Here is a 19353-nt window from a genome sequence, read left to right as displayed (position 1 = left end):
TTGATAATACTCAGCTAGATGGACAAATACTTTGTTTTGGTAGACAGCAGCTTCTTATTCTTCTATCTCAAGTTAGTTACGCCCCACACAAGTAGCAGTGGAGAGCTTCCCATCAATTTTTGAGAGAGCGGGATCGGAGTGCTTCCTTGTGCAAATAAATAGCCAAAAATTGAGCTCTCGCCTGCCAGCAGGATTGGATAAGAGGGCATAATGCACCTTTGATGCTAATGATCACTTGCAAACAGTGCAAGCATTCAATGTTTTCAAGCATTAATTCGTTCACACTTGTACTTTTCTTGCAAGGGCTGTGCAAAGTGCAATATCATTGCCTAGTGACTCTCACTGCTTGTCCATCAAATGCTGCTCTGTGCCTTTATTTTGGACTGGCTACCATTCTCCAGTGCAGCCTGAACCTCCCCAAGGACACAGCCACATGGAGGAAGCAACATCTGAACCAACACACTTTTGCTTATTGCTGCTATGATAATTTCCATGAGTGCAGAGGTTACAAAATGAACTGCAGTGCTCGTGCAAATCATCACTGGGAAGTGGTGGCTGTAACTAGAGAGCCACAAGGAAAAGCTTTGCTTCTGCCGTTGGAGCAAAAACAAAGAAAACTACTCCTGTCACCTTTCATGAAAAGCCACAAAATCTACAAGAGTCTTCACTTTGCACAACCATGCAATAAAATTACCTGAACATGTCTTTTAAACATCAAAATGCGTTCTCTTGATTTACAAGTGATTGTTGAGATGTGAGTGTGTGTTTTGTCTTCCAATCTACTAGTGAGCACATTTAGATGCTTTCCTTGGATAAAGACTCTTGGTTGTTTGAAAGACATTGGGACAATTTGCTCCTGTTGTCATATGACATAAACCAATGTGGTGCCCTCTGGATGTTTTGGACTACAGCTCCCATCAGCCCTGGCCATTGGCTGGGACTGATGGGGGTTGCAGTCAAAAACATCTAGAGGGCACCATGTTGGCTACCCCTGACATAAACAATCCTACACCTTGGGGGGGTGAGTTTTGCCATTCGCTCCCATTGTTTTGTTCATGCTTTGGAACATCCCATTTTCTTTTTGCGACTTTTCTCCACATGTGGAGTTCAGGATTGTTTACACGGAGGCGCTAGCACATGTCCAAGCTGACTCTAAGTCCAGCCCTTGTTGCTCACAGCCAGTCCTATGCCTTACTACAATATTACGTAAATGTATTATCCAGTGTACCAGTGTAATAGCAAGGAGCATAATGCTTTGCTGGCCAAGATTCAACCTTAAACCAGCTTTGGAAGCAGAAATATGTACTAATGTTTGTGACTGGTATGTTGAATGGTTAGTACACTGTTCACACAAAAAGATAGGGTCATGTTTTTGTTCTGTTCAGGTCCCAGTATTGGGTTGTTGTACAAAAGTTTCAGAATTATACTAGCAGCGCCGTTAGCAAGATCTTTTTCATTGAGCCTAATCTAGGATACAAAAGAAATATTTTTGTCTGTTTTAAATCCATTATTTGCTGTGATTTCTTTCAACGGAGAAACGTTCCCATTTATCATTGACAATCCATGCACTGATGCATATCGCACTTCATGGGATGTCACTGCCAAGCAGCAGCTGAAGAAGAAAGCAAGTCCAGATTGCCTGATATGGGTACTGGCATGGCTGTAGCTCAGAGTGGTAGAACATCAGTCTTGCATGCAGAAGATCCCAGGTTCAATCCCTGGCATCTCCAGGCATGGCGGGGAATGCCCCTTGCCTGAAACCCTGGAGAACTGCTGCCACTCGGTGTGGACAATACTGAACTTCCTCTGTCCCTCTGACATTGTTTCTAGGCAGACGCCTACAGTGTCCCTTTACAGTGTGAACTTCAACTACCAAGCAACCAAGTAGACAGTGTCATTGCCTTGCACAGGCTAACTGCTATGGGGAGGGATATACAAAGCTGCCTTATATGTGTCCATCTCATTAATTTACCCTGACTGACAAAGACCTTCCCTATCTGCTACCCAATCCTTTTTTAAACTGGAGGTGCCAGGGATTGAACATGGGATCTTCTGCATGCAAAGCATGCCCTCTAGCACTAAACTTGGGTCCTCCCCAGTTCCCTCCCCAAGGTCTCTGCATATGCATGTCTCAGCACCACACGCATCAACCCTTCATTGGCTTGATTGATGATTGCAGTTGTGGACAGAAAGCGCAGGATGGGCCACAGCTGTCTGAACGACTTCCACACTTATAGTTTATTTGAAATCAAACAGGGGTCAAAACATTCACAAAGTGTTTTCCAGTTACTTTCTGCAAGGCAGCCAGTGAAGTTCCTATTCCTTTCATCTGCATGCAGTATCGATTCAGGCTTGCCTTAGTGATTGTTTCAGTATCGTGGCTAATTTAGAAACCTTGTCAAGGGAAAGGGTGTAAATTACACTCTTATGTTTGGCACTGTAGAGCTGGAGGAGTTTGCCTCATTATGATTGACGGGCCCGAAGCCAGACCCTTAATAATTAATGGATCGAAGGGCAGTCAAAGCTAGGCTGCTATTACAGAGCTCATTTGTTTCCACCCCATTGTAGTCTAATGCTAAGATATTATAAATCCCTGCCATAAAGTAGGATTTGGTAATATTCCTCTTTCAAGCAAAGACCAAACGGTAGATCCACAAGGGCAAGAAAGAACTTGGGGTTGGGCAAGAACAGACGCAGTGTGTGGGAGTTACTCTGAATTAGATGATCCAGACTATGGATGTTTGTACAGTATTGACATAGTATAGTTTCTGCTTCCTTGTGGCTGGATTGCTTGCCACTCTGGTAATGTTTGAGTAAGGAGGGATTGGCATATCCTGAAGTGGAAAATTCACGGTACCACCAAACATCCTGCGGGAGGGGGAGGGGATCTACTTGCTCTGCTCAAACCACTTGCTTTTATCATTCAGACTCCACCAAAACCACATGAGATCTCACCCCAGGGAAGCCCCAGCATTGTGGGTATGAAAGACAAACACCTCATCTGATTCAGGATGTAAATTTTGGATTCCCCCTGGGGCTTAATTTGAGCCAGGGGTGCCTTGAGCTTAGCCCCAGGACGTATCTTCACATGCCTGGACTTCGAAAATCTAACACTGAAGAGGCATGTGCCTTTAAGCATATACAGAGTTTATTTCCCTCAGCACAACCAAGCAGCCATGGCCAACCCACGCATCTCTGGGATCGCAGGCAGGAGTGTGATTTCCTAACGCTCATTAGCCCCATCACTTCCCATTATGCAAAATGAAGCACGAATTCTTTCCCAAAGAAAGAATTATAAAGCTTTTTGTATTTGCTGAGCATTATTATTTTTACAGATAACAAGAGATCTGACTAAATTAGCTATCAATAATATTTGAAATGGGCATGCTAATGATGCCCTAAAGATAGCCTGTTATCATTTTGTAACATTTCCCTCCTATGTGTTTCATCACACACACATACATACAGTAGGGCCCCGCTCATACGGCGGGTTCCGTTGGGGACTGCCGCTGTAAAGTGAAATCCGTTGTAAAGCGGAACGCGTTGACTAACATTGACAAAAATGGCGCCCGACGCCCGAAAAATGCCGCAAAACTGGAACAAGTGCCGTAGGAGCGGGGCCTTTCTGCAATTGACAACTGCTGTATTGGTGGAACGCTGTAAAGTGGAGCGCTGCAAAGCGGGCCGCTACTGTATAGGCGTACACCTCTGTGGCTACTACCTAAGCAGAAATCTACATCCCTGCTGACGTTTCTTATAACTGATATTCAAGATCCAGTCTAGGCTGCTTATTGTTAAGACTGCAAAGATTTCTGGCTCTCTGGTTACAATGTGTCTGCATGAAGCTACTATCCTTCCATAAATAGCACCATGTGGCTGCTTCTTTTCAAAGTGTTCAGTCAATGGCAAAAAAAGAGAGAGAAAGAGAGAGCTGGATTCTAAAAATACCCTCCCCTTTTTTCCCAAGCAACATCTTCAATGCTTGTTAGCCTGTTGAAGGATGCAAAATTGTACCTCTGATTTAATGCAGAAAATGCCCCACAGCAGGTTGGGTTTACAATGTGCAAATCAGGAATGCCCCACGCAATCATCTATTTTCATTTTTCCCCTCAAAAAAAGGTGGTTAGAGATCTTTCCCGTAGGTTCCCTGTTCCTTCCAGGTCACAGGCGCACATCTTAATTTAGCAACAGACAGCCCTTGAAATGGGGGGGGGGGGAAATCCATCAAGTTATATCCCAAGGCTAAGGATATATTTCACACAATGTTACAGCAGTCGTTTCTATTTTTAGCTTCGGCCTGTAGGAGTTATCGCTGCTTGAATACTAATCATTTACGGTGTGCACAAGCAAAACAGGCTTAGGATAGAGGAGAGCATCACTTTAAGAAAACAGAACATGAACAGGCAACCTTTCCCCGCCACCACAACGAATATTGAGGATCTATAATAAGATTGGCACAACCAGAATATTAGAAGGCAAAGGAATGCGTGGGAGTTGATTGCTGGCTATTGTTATAAATTAATCAACAAAATTACGGGAGCCTGGCAGGGTAAGAGTACAAGGAACGTGTGTTCCCTGAAGCAGCTGCTATACAATGTTCCAGCTCGTAAGGGCAGCGCGGATGACTCAGACGGAGATGTGGCATTGCAAAGCGATCATTTAGACTTCTAGAAAGTCTATCGATTTCCCCTCCTCATTGTCCTGACAGAAGGGCAGGATTGGCTGCTTTGTCTTGGCTGAAGACCGTTTTAACTGGCCACCAGCACGGAGGCTTCACATTGGCACCTGGGGAACCCCGCTGCTGCTAAGGAGTGTGATGCGTTTGGCAGGATACCAGGCAAGGTGGACTGGGTAGTGAGCTAGAGAGAGAGAGAAACGAAGGAAGATCAACACAGTTGGTCTTGATGAGGAAAGTCATCTCTCTCTTCATATTTTCTGCAGAAAGGAATGACCAAACAGAACAGGAAGAAAGGAGAGAGATCAAGCAGAGGCTGACAAGAAAGGTAAGGCATTTTGCCGTCCATTCCATATTCACTGTCGGTCGTATGTTTTGCACATAGTTTATAACAAGATCATACTGTAGCTAAGCATGAGTATAACAAATGGCAATATTTACCCACCCAGCCATCCGAGCTACTGAAGCCAGGATAGGAGGGATAGGCCACCTGTGAGTGGAGTACCCTAACCCTTTCCCACCCCCAGGTAGCTTCTGATGAAATGATATGCGACCCTAGGGCACAATCCAGGGAAAGTTAGCCCTGACTAAGTCCCACGTTATTCTCAGTTGGCTCGAGTCACTACTAACATTTGCTGGACAATGTCCCCTTATGTGTGTGTTTAGCACAGGTTGGGCAAGCATCAGAAGGAATGATACCTGCTCTCCTTGGGTTGGTCTACAGGTAGAACATGGGTTAAATGTCTCACAAGTTCCTGATCCATGTTCATCCCTGTTGTGAGGTGAGAACAAACAAAATTGCACCTTGCAGCCGGGGGTCTGCCGAAGACCTCAGGTAAATTGGATGCAAGGGTTTACTCTTGCATGGGATGCAATCCACCAGATGCCCCATGCAGGTCCTCCTTCTCTCTGTATTAATGGAGGCTCACACGGGAGCAGCCCTTGGCAAATCACGCATATGACAAGTTGAACAATCAAGATGAGGGATGCAAAATTGGCATTCAGCTAATTGGCAATCATTTGCTTTCACCCTGCACTTTTTCCTACCAAAGCAGTTCTTTTCCGTGGTCTCTTGTGGCAAGAATTCCACAGTAAGCTGGCTCCCTCCACAGCAGCAGGTGTACGTTTCTGTATGACGTTCTTCAGTGCAAATCTTTTCAGGTTTTTATTTGTCAGGTGTTAGGCCTGATGCTATATCTTGTTCTGCTTGCTGAGCGCTCTGTGTATACAACCAAGGGGCAGAGATGTGTTGGCGAAATTCCATTCTATTTGCATTTAAAGCCAGATCTATCAGATTATCCAGTACAATATGAGAACCAAAACATAGTCATTGTTCAAAAGTGACACATCAGAATTTTGCAGTGCAGTTCGCCAACCAGTTTTTACAAAAATGCATGTATTAGAGGAAAGAGTGCCCACAAATGAATATATTAGTGAAAATAACATACAAAAATGCATTTGATTAGGAGAAATTGCTTGCAAAAATGTATACATCACTCAAAACTGCATATAAACACGTGTTTATTAAGGGAAATTCACACTAAAATGCTGACGTTTCATGAGCATTTTTTTAAAAAAATGCAAATTGCAAATCGCAGATTGCTGCAGAAATGTGGAGAATTAAAGTTAAGGTTGGATAACTGAGAAATTGAGAGAACTGAAATGGACAGATCCTTCCATCCCTACCATGGGTTTGGTGCTAGTTGCATTTATACGCTGCTTTCAACTGTAAAACAGGAGTTGCTGAACAAGGCTTACAGAAAGATAGAAAACAGATAAAAAGAACAACAAATCCATCATTAAAACACAATTACCAGACTAAATGCAGCATCAAGACCACAAAGAGTCCCAACTAACAACCAATAGATTAAATTAAGGAACAACAGAAGAACCTAAAGCTTGTAGAAAGAGAAATGTATTTAGTCGCCAGCAGAATAAGATAGAGAGGAAGATAACTAAAGCCCTGCATGAAGCACTGCATCCCTGTGCAGGCTGGGAGTCAAGACACACTGCCATGGAGTTTTATTATTATTATTATTATTATTATTATTATTATTATTATTATTATTATTATTATTATTGTTGTTGTTGTTATTATTATTATTATTATATCTCACCCTTCCTCCCAGCAGGAGCCCAGGGTGGCCAGGGAGTTCAGGAAAGAGTCTGCAGAAGTTAGCTTATGATATATACAGTATATATATATTGCAAGTTCAGCTTTGTGGCGAGTTGTAGGTTTTTGGTAAATGGGATATTTAAAACCCTTCCATGCCAGCAACCAGAATTACTGGCATAAGGACAATTCTCAGAAAGAGTTTCATTCATTCATTCCCTAAGGTAAAACACACACACACACACATACACCCTTTAGAAAAGCTCTAGATACTGTATAGCATGGTATTAAAAACGAATGGAATGAGGTCCTAGAAACTTCTCTCTGAAAGTAACTCAAAGAGTCATTCATAAGACATACAGAGCAAAAATAAAACTTCACTGTTGTATGCTGGAGCCTGTAAAAACTTCTCCACATGAGGAGTATTCAGACCTCTCTCCGGTGTTCAGTGAATCCGGGGGGAGAGTGGGGAACAGGGTTTGTTAGAGCATACAAAGAGAGCTGCTGGATCAGACCAAGTGCCCATCTTCTCCAGCATCCTGTGTTTACAATGGCGAACCAGAAGCCTCTGGGATGCCCATGGCTTGCTGGCCATGCCCCTAGGAGTTGCATATTTGGTGACAGGGCGAAGGCAGCCTGCATCTTGGCCTTGGCCAATCAGGGATCCTGGTGGAATCCTTCATACCACCCTTAGTTACCACTGAAGTTGTAGGCTGGGGAAAGGGTTCACCTTATGTAATGTGTGAAGAGCAGCGTTCCAGAACAGGAACATTTCCAAGGAATAAACACAGCACCAAAAGCAGAGAAATATTCCCTGAAGAGGCATCCGCAACTACAACAATGCAGATCTGGAGAAGCAATGAATTGAGTATTTGCACCTATGTGGATGATGGAGCTCTTTCTTGTGTACTCATGACTGACCAAATTTCTGTTATACTTCTAAATGCATATGATGAGAATAAGCACAGAGGAGGAGGCAGGGAAAGAGCCATTCTCAAAAAGCATTGCCATGCAGTATTTACATGGAGACTTTCTTTTCCCCAAAGCTTAATCAAAGACCGACAGTTGACGAATTAAGAGACAGAAAAATCCTGATTCGATTCAGTGACTATGTGGAAGTGGCAAAAGCACAGGATTATGACAGACGAGCAGACAAGCCATGGACAAGGCTCTCAGCAGCTGATAAGGTATAGGCCTGTTTACAATTCTGATGTGCATGTATTTGCATTTGTTTGCTTGCTTGTTGATTTTTATATACCAGCCATACAGCATAGCTCTCTACATAGGATGAGTCATATAACATAGGAACATAGGAAGCTGCCTTATACCAAGTCAGAACATTGGTCCATCAAGCTCAGTATTGTCTACACTGGCTGGCAGCAGCTCTCCAGCATTTCAGACAGGAATCTCTCCCAGCCCTAACTGGAGAGGTGGGGGATTGAATCTGGGACCTTCTGGTATGCACAGCGGATGCTCTGCCCCAGAGCGACAGCCCTTCCCCAGAATATAATTTTTACACTCAGATGAAAGACATATTTTAGGGACAAACGACACATTACACTAATTTCCAGATGGGTAGCCTTGTGAGTTTCTTGCAGCAAAATCAACAGAGAGTCTTGTGGCACCTTAAACATTATAAGCAAATTTTATAGGAAATGTGTTAATCTTGAAGGTGTCGCAGGACTCTTTGATTATTGTTGTGCTATGGTTGTTGTTAAGCTAACATGCCTAGCACTGGAGGTGTGGGAGGATCCAGACTGCAGCAAAGGGGGAGGGGGTTGAAATTCTTTCCCCTGCCAGGCTTTTTACATCTAGATCAGAGTGGCTGATTTTTCTAAAGAAAGACACATTGCTAGTTCTTATATCAATTAAAGGTGCTTTTATCATAACTTGTAGTTTTGCACTCATAAAGGCAGTCTTAGACTCTAATGCAATGGTTTTCAAATTGTGTTTAGGTGAACCTCTAGGGCTCCTTAGAAGTTCATAAGGGGTTCCTCAACAAGAGCATCAGCATGGTTGAACAGCTAGTCCTCCATTACTGATGTTCCCTAGCAAAGTGCAGGCACAGGAGAATGTTGGGTATATACTAGATGGCACTCTCATCATGTGGGTCAATGGAGAGGCCCTACACCTGTTCTAGGACACACCCTTAACATTATAATAATAATAATTATTATTAGTCACTTCTTTAGAAAGGCAAACTCAAAACAGAGATTAAAAATGTGTGAACACAAGAATAAAAACTACCTAAGATGCTTGGCCAATAATATGTATAAAAGGTGCAGTCTGTTTTTCTTGCAAGGGCAAACATACAAAAGATTTATTTGCTGGTTTTCTTTCTTGAGCTGGGGAATCCAAATTAAGGCATTGACATGTACTCTACTGTGCTATCTCTGGATGCACATCCCCACTGGCTTTTAGGGAACTTTGCTAGGCATTTGTGTCCTCCTTTGTTCTACAAATACTTTGGCTTTTTAGAGAAGGTGCCATTCAAATATTTGAAATAAAGAAATATGTTTCATTTCATTGCGGGTATGAACAGAAAGTTCTCCATAGCAAAGCAGGCCATATATGACTAGTACAGTGAATTACTTGAGAATATAATTGTGCATATTTAGGAGCCAAAAGGAGCATTTGGTTGGTTTTTAGTTTTGCATAGCAAACTGTGACATAATTAATGCTTCTCTTTTTTTAACTGTTTCTCCCTACATGCAGATGATAGGAATTCTTATTTCTGTTTTGCATTTTTAACAAGGCTAGTTAAGAGGTAGCTGAAGGACCTAGGGCTACATCTGCTCATCATCCAGATCTAGGGAAAAAATAGATAACCTAGGTCACAAATGTGCACTTATGGCACTTTCAGAAGGGAAGGCTCAAGCATCTGGTTGGAATCCTGCACACAGGCACTGGTAAATCCTGATAGGGGTCAAGGGACACTTAACCTCAGTGGCATGGAAGATTCTTCCCCTGAATGGGCAGATTTGCTGTAGGAAGGAGCTGTTTCATTGGCTTCACTCAAAGGGAAAAGGGCCATAGCTCCATGGAAAAGCATCTGCTTGGCATGCAGAAGATCCTGCCTGGAATCCTGGAGAGCTGCTGCCAGTCAGTGTATATAACACTGAGCTAGATGGATCAATAACCTTACTGAGAATAAAAGAGATTGCAATGTTCCTACGTTCCCAGATGAATGAGCATCATTTGGTGGACATTTTACAAATGCATACATTTTAACATGTAAATGTGGTATTCATTACACATACACAATTTATGATGGTGAGAAATGAGTTAAAGGAATTGGGTTTGACTTCTCTGTTATTTATTTAGCAAATTTAAATACCTGTCAATGAAAATATTTTTTTCTCTAAGCAGTGAATAATAAGTTACATAAAATATAAAAGACTTGCAAGATAAGGAGTGTATGTGCAGCAGAATGAGGTTGCAGAACCTTAAAAGTAGATGAGTGGACTGTACCACTTCAAGCAACATTCAAAAGGTGGATGCCATTTTTGAATGCTCTGTGTACAAAAGTCATCTCCAAGTACAAGACTGGGTATTTCAGGAATAAGGTTTCTGTCCCAGTCTTCTTGTGTACTTTTGTACTTGACAGGTGTTTTGTTTTGTTTTTTACACAGGAATGCATTCAAGAGCTGTATCCCCCACCTGCATTCAGAAGAGGTACAGTCCATGCTGTCACTCCCAGACTCTAACACCTCATTCCTCCTGCATGTACAGACCAGGTGCAGGTGGGGGTGTGAGAGATTCACCTGCATCCAGATTCAGGGTGGTGTCCAATTAACGTGTCCTGTTAGTGCAAGGATTTCCGTTTGTGCAACTGAACTTTCTCCCCCTCTCCTCTCCCCCGCGTCCTCCCCAAATCAGCTCCGGAGAGTTGGAGAAACCCCTAGAACAGATTGGGGGGTGCAGGGGAGGAGAGGGAAGAAAAGGCCCATGGCTGAAGCAGAAATCCTTGCACTGATGGGACCATGACTTAGCGCTTCTTTGGATACAACCCTTTGATTTGTGTGCTCACATTTTGCTGCTGGAAGCTTTTGCAGTGTTTTTTTCCCCCATCTGTAGCCGTGCAGAGAAAAGAATCAAAACTTTGACAGATGGCAAAGCAGCCAGAGGACCATTTCACTGTGAGCTCAAAAGCCACTATATTGTTCTGTCCAAGGGTTAAACCGAATAATCCTTTGTCTTTCTAACTCTTATGATTCAATACTGAGGAGCAGAATGTCGTCTCTGTTGGATTCTTCCAGGGTTCTTTTAGATGTCTTTTCTTGCTAATTTTAAAAAAGACTAACTTTGTTTTCATTTGAACTTCCTAGGCAGCCATACGTAAAGAGCTAAATGAGTACAAAAGTAACGAAATGGAGGTGCATGCATCAAGCAAGCATTTGACAAGGTTAGTTACCCCAGACATCTCCCATTATCTACAAACAATTCTTTTCGGTCCAGAATATTATGTCCCTTTATGGGAAAATAAGGCTTTGCTGGGGTGGGTGGGTGAGAAACAACACAACAGCTTCATCTGATAACAGCATCTCCTTGCGACAGTATCATCTGTTAGCAGGTCTAAAGTCATTCCCACACAACCTCCAGCAGTGTTTGTAGTTGCAGCAAAAGGCATTAAGTAGAGACAGTTATATACACACTGCAAAGAAAATTATGTGTGCGGTTTAAAGCAAGCGGATAAACATTACCAAAATAGATACCATCTTTGCTCTAACCCAACAGTATGGCGTGGGTGCACAGTCTCTTGCCTAGCTGAGAGTGCTATTCCACTTGTCTCCTGTTGGTGAGCTTCTTAGAAACATCTGATTGGATACTGTGAAAACAGAATATCAGATCAGATGTTCTTTGGTGGGATCTAGCAGAGCTCTTTTTGTGTTGAGCTATTGAGGCTGTTTGCCGGGATGGGAAGAGTGGATGGAACTGAATCCATCCCTTTGTTAGTTACTACAGACAGGTAATCAGTACTCTTGTCAATTTCCCATCAGATCTCTGGGGAATGGGCAGGCCAGCCCCAGTAGCCTCGGAAGCCCCTGGTAGTTCCTTACAGATCAGGGCACTCAAGCTGTTTGGCTTTGGACCATGGCATTGAAACAACCAACATATTTTAGAACATTAAGTGAAAACCTCTGCCAACAATAAAGAATGTTAGGTGGCAAAGATCAGATATAATTGAAACACCCTCCCTTCACAAAAAGGAAAAATTACAACAGAAAACCACAAGGAAATGTAACAAAATAGACATTTTATTTCTGGTGTTTAAAGTATGCCTTTACTGTCCACCTCACAGAATTCTTTGACAATGAGCTTTGCATTCATTCATACATTCATTCATTCATTCATTCATTCATTCATTCATTCATTCATTCATTCATTCATTCATTCATTCATTCATTTATTGCACTTGTATACCGCCCCATAGCCGAAGCTCTCTGGGTGATTTACAGCAATCAAAAACACTAAAACAAATATACAATTCAAAACACATACTCCAAAAACAATTTAAAACACAACTTTAAAATTTAAAACAATATAAAAACAATTTAAAACATATGCTAAAATGCCTGGGAGAAGAGGAAAGTCTTGACTTGGCACCGAAAAGGTAACAGTGTTGCCAGGTGCACCTCATCAATAAGATCATTCCATAATTTGGGGGCCACCACTGAGAAGGCCCTCTCCCTTGTTGCCACCCTCCAAGCTTCCCTTGGAGTAGGCACCCAGAGGAGGGCCTTTGATCTTCAACGTAGTGTACTGGTGGGTTCATATCGGGAGAGGCGTTCCATCAGGTATTGTGGTCCCAAGCCATGTAAGCCTTTATAGGTCAGAACCAGCACCTTGAATCAAGCTCGGAAACATACAGGCAGCCAATGCAAGCCGGCCAGAATTGGTTTTATATGTTCGGACCATCTGGTCCCTGTTACCAATCTGGCTGCTGCATTTTGCACAAGCTGCAGTTTCCAAACCGTCTTCAAAGGCAGCCCCATGTAGAGTGCATTGCAGTAATCTAATTTGGAGGTTACCAGAGCATGGACAACTGAAGCCAGGTTATCCTTGTCCAGATAGGGACGTAGTTGGGCCACCAACCGAAGTTGGTGGAAGGCACTCCGTGCCACTGAGGCTACCTGAGCCTCAAGTGACAGAGATGGTTGTAGGAGAACCCCCAAGCTATGAACCTGCTCCTTCAGGGGGAGTGCAACCCCATCCAGAACATGTTGGACATCCACCATCCGGTCAGAAGAACCACCCACTAGCAGCATCTCAGTCTCGTCTGGATTGAGCCTCAGTTTATTAGCCCTCATCCAGTCCATTGTCACAGCCAGGCACTGGTTCAGCACATTGACAGCCTCACCTGAAGAAGATGAAAAGGAGAAATAGAGCTGCGTGTCATCAGCATACTGATGGCAACGCACTCCAAAGCTCCAGATGACCTCACCCAACGGTTTCATGTAGATGTTGAACAGCATGGGGGACAGAACTGACCCCTGTGGAACCCCATACTGGAGAGTCCAGGGTGTCGAGTAATGTTCCCCAAGCACCACATTCTGGAGGCGACCCGCCAAGTAGGAGTGGAACCACCGCAATGCAGTACCTCCCACTCCCAACTCAGCTAGTCTCCCCAGAAGGATACCATGGTCGATGGTATTGAAAGCCGCAGAGAGATCAAGGAGAATCAACAGAGTCACACTCCCCGTCTCTCTCCCAACAAAGGTCATCATACAGGGCGACCAAGGCTGTTTCCATGCTAAAACCAGGCCTGAAACCCGACTGAAATGGATCCAGATAATCGGTCTCATCCAAGAGTGTCTGGAGCTGGCCTGCAACCACTCGTTCCAGGACCTTGCCAAGGAATGGAACATTTGCTACCGGCCTATAGTTATTAAGATTTTCTGGGTCCAGGGAGGGCCTCTTCAGGAGTGGTCTCACTACTGCCTCTTTCAGGCAGCCAGGGACCACCCCCTCTCACAGAGAGGCATTAATCACTTCCCTGGCCCATCCGACTGTTCCATCCCTGCTAGCTTTTATTAGCCAAGAAGGGCAAGGATCCAGCACAGAAGTGGTTGCATGAACCTGTCCAAGCACCTTGTCAACGTCCCCAAGCTGCACCAACTGAAACTCATCCAAGAAATCGGGACATTTCAAAATGTCAGCTACTAATTCACACCTGAGTTAAGTATATACACCTGGTCTTTTCAGGTAATGCACAAGGTAAATGAGAGATATTACCCTGCACTAGAACATGCTAGCAGTCTCTCTCTCATGCTGTCAGACATTTCCTCTACAACTCTCACATTTCTCCATTATGTCTCTTGCCTTGCACTCTGCGCCATAATTAACATTCCCCCTCCCCTCAAAAAAATAAAAAGTATGTTCCCATACATACATATCTATCTCCATATCCAAAGTTGAAGGAGACATCTGTCAGTCCTATCTGTGATGGAAGGCAAAACAGTCCTTATATCCATGCCCCTCACTCCCCAGTAATCCAAAACTATATTGATTCCTTTAGATCTTCCCTAAATGGTTGGCTTCTCAGGATGTGCAGTTTTTGCAGAAGTGGTCAGATAATAATAATACAAAATTGGTACTGTGCACAAGGCTAGTGAAAAACCTACTGTCAAATTTTCAGCTCTGTCATCTTCCATTTGGAGCACTGGCTGGTTTAACAAGCTTTTAGAGCACATAAATCTCAATTGTCATAATCTGGGTGAACAAACACAGACCACCATTTACCAAGTAGTAACTTACTATGGTCTATGTGCAATTATTTGTTAAACCGGCACTATCCTTCAAATCTGGAGAGTATGCTTTTTCTTGCCCGCCCAAATTTTTGATCTGGTATGGAATTCTGGTCGAGTATGTATATGTGTGTAGCCATGAAAACCACAAAGATAGTTCCAGCGTTATGTGCATTTCCCTTACAAGGATGTAAATGGATGCTTTGGGTTGCAACCCACATTTGCAATAATGTCTTTGCTCAGTTTGCTCACAATAAGCCAATCAAAATAATCCTGAGGATTGCACAATCCTGAAGGTTTTAGAATATTAGCCATATTTGCTTGGTTTCAACTGTGTTGAATCATTTCCAAAAACTATTGTTAAGAGTTGCTACCAAAATTCTACCTAATTCAAGGTGAATTTGGGGATTTCTTCTCAGAGAAAATATGCAAGAGATTCTGAGAGAAGCAAAGAATAGATTAGTGAAAAGTCTCAGTGCGCAGGATGTACATCCTTAGTTTGTCACCAGATTTCACCTAAAGCAAACAATGAAGCAAATTTAAAGATGAAACACATCAAGAATTTCTGAAAGTTTCTATAACTATAGAAAAACTTCATGTTCACATATCCCTAAATTATGGCATATTGACACATCTTTAATGAAATTTCTTTGTATTATAATTACCACTAATTTCCTCTTCTTTTTGACCTCTAGATTCCACAGGCCATAGAGAATTTCTTCTGAGAAGAATTTGTCTACTTTTTTTGATACCACTACTGAACATGCATCAGGGAAAGAATGAAGGTCTTGAGGTTCAGTCTATGACAAGTTGATGTTTCATGTTCAAGGAAGACTCTGCAGATTCAATCTCTGCGGCATACACTTAAAAATGAGGAGCTACCAAAGGATGGTCTTCGCCTTGGAGCTGCAACACTTGTGGGGTGGGAGGATTAGTTGAAAATGACTGAAATCGAGCTCATCAGAAAGGAACCTATTGCTCTCCTTTATTACTTGTTATTAAACTGTATTGCAGCATATCTTGGGAAAGGAGATGTTGTGCATGTACAGGCTTTACCATTCCAAGGCCTCTGGCATAATGGACATGGCGCACACCATCATTCAGTATTATCATGGTGACAAGACATCTGGAACTTATCACAATTAGTTTGTATAAAACACTTAATTTCATGTTGTTATTTACTATATTATGGTTTCTTTTTTTATATATGTCTTAACAAAAACACAGCTGCGGCATTTTGGGGGCAGACTCCTGGTTTTTTTTCTTTAATTAAATGATTACTTACTGCAGAAAACAGATCCACAGCTTTCTGTGTTTGATGGTATTTAGCAGGGAAAGGGAAGGTCGGTAGAAGAAAAGACTTCATCCTATTTTCTTCCTACCTCTGAATGGTTTACTAATAGATTTTAGACCAGGAGCTTCTGTTCTCTAAAAGGAAAACTCCTTGGAACAGAATCTCAGGCTGCCTTAAGAAGTGTAGAACTCCCAAAGTGAATGGCACTGGGTCACTTTGTAGTAACTGAGAAGTTAATTCATGCAGTACATTTATATTCCACTTTCCATCATGGAATCCAAGGCAGTGTATACTGGGTTGAGCTTTCCTATGGAAGTGAGCTCTGTTGCATTAAACAGTCAGAAATTACTGACTGGCATCCCACTTCTGAATGTTTTTTTGTGGATGTGGCACTGGTGTAGCAGTTGGCATGCCACATTCGAAGTCCTTGTGTGCTGAGAAAGCAAGTTTTGCAGCAGATTCATTATGTTCTCCACTGGTTCTCCTGTGCATTGAACTGCTCACACCAGTGCTCTACTCACACCATGGAGTATGGAACACCGAAGACCACCAACCAATATCCATGATCAGAAATAGCTGTTCACCAAAGAAGAACTGTGATATTTTCTAAGTTCTCTCATCACAACAAGGCTACTTCACATATACATGTTTCAAGTAATGATTAACATGTGTGAATGGATCTTCATGGATACAGTTTCATATTCATTTATTACGTTTATATCCCACCTTTCCTCCCAAAGGAGCCCAGGACAGCAAACACTGAACAGTAGGGCCCCGCTTATATGGCGGGTTAGGGACCAGGCCCCCGCTGTAAAGCAGAAATCGCCGTAAAGTGGAACTCATTGACTATAATGGGTCGTGCCGCATGAAAATGCCGCAAATTCTGCAAAAGCGCAAAACTGGCTTTAAAATGGGGAATTTCCCCTAATTGAAAGCTGCTGCATCAGCGGAACGCCGGAAAATGGAACGCCGTAAAGCAGGGCCCTACTGTAGTCTTGAAACAATGCAATAGAAATAAATCAACTTCTCTAAAAACAATCACATACTCTTATAGCTGGTAATTTCAAGGTTGCCAGGAACAGAAACATTCAGCCATCAGATACCTAAGTAAACAGGAATGTTTTTACATTCCTCCTGAAAATTAACACAGAAGGGGACAGATGCACCTCACCAGAGAGGGTATTCCACAAACATGGAACTGCCATAAATAAGACGCTCCTAAGAAAATAATGTTTTTAAATGGAGTTAGTTTGTAATTTACTCTACCAGTCATCAAACACAGAGTAATCACAGGCAGGGCATATCTTAAAATTGCAAAACTGTAAAATTATTGGAGCTCACTTGTTTGTGCGATGTGATGTATATAAGGTATTAAAATAGCCTACTAGTAAGGGAAGAAAGGGTTATAAAGTAATAGAATCAAGCAAAGCCTGACAAACTGTCCAGTAAAATTCTAATTCAACAAAAAGATTGCTGTATGCAACTAATGGGGGATATAAACGTAAGGGATTTACTATTGCAATCCTATTCATGTCTGTTCAGAGGTCCCATTGAATTCAATTGGGTTTACTCTCAGATAAATTGTGTATAGGATTGCAGGTCTAGGGTGCAATCCAACTGCTATGTATGTCAGGCTGAAGAAAGTTGGATATGGTGGATCTCTGGCTAAGGTGCCTGGGTCCCAGCTCAGCCAGGCTATGCCAGCGTAACATCATCCCAGCTCAGCTGGAGATCCTCCAGAGAAGCTCACCCTGCTGTAAGGGGAGCCAGCAGAAGCTGTCAAGCCTGAGAAAGGGGTGTTCTGGGGTGTGTTGGGGGAGGGGCCAAGGGGAGGGACTGACACTAGATCCAGATCCAGATCCAGTTTGGCTCCCTCCCGCGGCCCTCCATCCTGGCAGCTGATAGACTGGAAAAAGAGGTGATGGAGGAACCACGTATTTCGCTTCCTTCCACTGTGCCCTGCCGGCACAGCCAGCTTCCTCCCCTCCCAGAGGCCCCTGAATGGCAGCTGGATGTGGCAGCCCCTTCCGCCAGCTCCACCTCTGCCGGCTCCACTCCTGCCAGTCTCCAACAAGATGGACTGCTCTGCCCAGCTGTAATTTTGAACACACTAGCTAGGGAGTAAGTTCCACTGAACTCTATAGGACCTATGCCTACATAAACATGCTTAGGAGAGTACTACAAGAGTACAATTATTGGGACAAAAATGTGGAGTGTCTTTTAGGATGCATTTTATCCAGCAGAAGTGATACATATGCATGCCTGGTTTAATTTTCTCCATAAACATTGCAAGTTTCTCCCTCCGCAGTTGGCAAAAAACCCTGAACGAAATGAAACCAAAACAACTATCCCAAGAAAATGGTGGTACTTAAAGCAAACAAGCTGTGACCCATCCAGTCAAACACAACCACCAATGTAAGGTGGCCAACCAGAAACTAATGGAATCTTTTGGTTTTCTGCTTGCTTGAGATCACAAAAACACTGGCCAGTCATTTTGACAGCCCACAGTTCATCACTGCTTGGTCTGAGTTGTCACAAATAAAATGTATAAAACATATAGTAAAATCAAAACATTTAGTGGATAAATCTACTGGATTAATTTTATGTGTCTCTGCTATTCCCCCTTGAGGACAAGTGTTTGACTAAATAACTATGCTATTCTGTATGTGGATGAGTAATTCCCATTCCTAATAATGTGATTGATAGTCAATCATTCCGTTTAAAACAACAAATCTTATGGTGCATTTAAGTGCCTGTTGAAAAGTTCTGCTTTCTTTCCACACAATTTATTTTAATTGGGAGCATTGCAGTAAAAAAAAAAATCCCTACAGGATACTATTTATTGAAATCACAGCTGATAAAAATCTTTTGACTTGTTAATGATAGACCTTCCCAATGCATGCCTTGTTTCAAAGCATAAAAGCAAGTCTTCTCAAAATAATATAAAATTATTTTAAAATTTGACACATTTATCACGCTCTCAAATATTGGGCTGTACCTAATGCTGCAGCTCTGCCTGCACATCAGACTTATGTATCCACAACAGAACTTCTCTTCCTCTCCACTGCAGCCCCCTGCAGCATCTCAAAAACTGCTCCAGAGGGTCCTGAAACTCCTGTTCCAGCAGTGGATGCTTTTTTATGTCATTGCCCTTGCTGGGTCAGGTAGGTCACATGTGCTTGGAGACTTCATAAAAATGTAAACTTTAGTATCTTAAGCCAAGTCACTCATGTGCTCATGCATATGCTATTGACATATACTTCTTGGAGAACAGAGTGCGGAAAAAGGAGGCCTGCATTCAACCTCCCACCACTGCTAATAACTATATGTACAATCTACGTAAGAATAATCATTTCGCATGCAGCCCTTTAAGTTGGAAGTGTTTATTTTTTAAACCTCATACCCTTACGCACACAAATATGTTCCCATATAGAGATTGCTCAGGCAATGAAGGATATGTACAATATACATTAGCACATAAATGAGACAAAGTGTTTTCAAAATGCAGTAAATTCATTTGCAC

The 19353-nt window shown here is 42.6% G+C and overlaps 1 protein-coding gene across 2 annotated transcripts in view; it reads left to right on the top strand.

Moving 5' to 3' along the window:
- Positions 1-15778, top strand: part of PHACTR3 (phosphatase and actin regulator 3) — a 250670-nt gene extending 234892 nt beyond the window's left edge. For both annotated transcript variants that reach the window (XM_061630261.1, XM_061630260.1), the window contains 4 exons: positions 4942-5003; positions 7835-7975; positions 11117-11193; positions 15232-15778. In XM_061630261.1, coding sequence (XP_061486245.1) covers positions 4942-5003; positions 7835-7975; positions 11117-11193; positions 15232-15247 — 296 coding nt within the window. In that variant the 3' untranslated portion in view covers positions 15248-15778. The remainder of the gene's footprint in view (positions 1-4941; positions 5004-7834; positions 7976-11116; positions 11194-15231) is intronic.
- The last annotated feature ends 3575 nt before the right edge of the window (positions 15779-19353 follow it).

The sequence above is a fragment of the Rhineura floridana genome, chromosome 6 (genome assembly GCF_030035675.1).
Source record: "Rhineura floridana isolate rRhiFlo1 chromosome 6, rRhiFlo1.hap2, whole genome shotgun sequence".
NCBI lineage: Eukaryota > Metazoa > Chordata > Lepidosauria > Squamata > Rhineuridae > Rhineura > Rhineura floridana.
The sequence above is the reverse complement of the archived record's forward strand: the minus strand, read 5'-3'. Positions and strand labels throughout refer to the sequence as shown.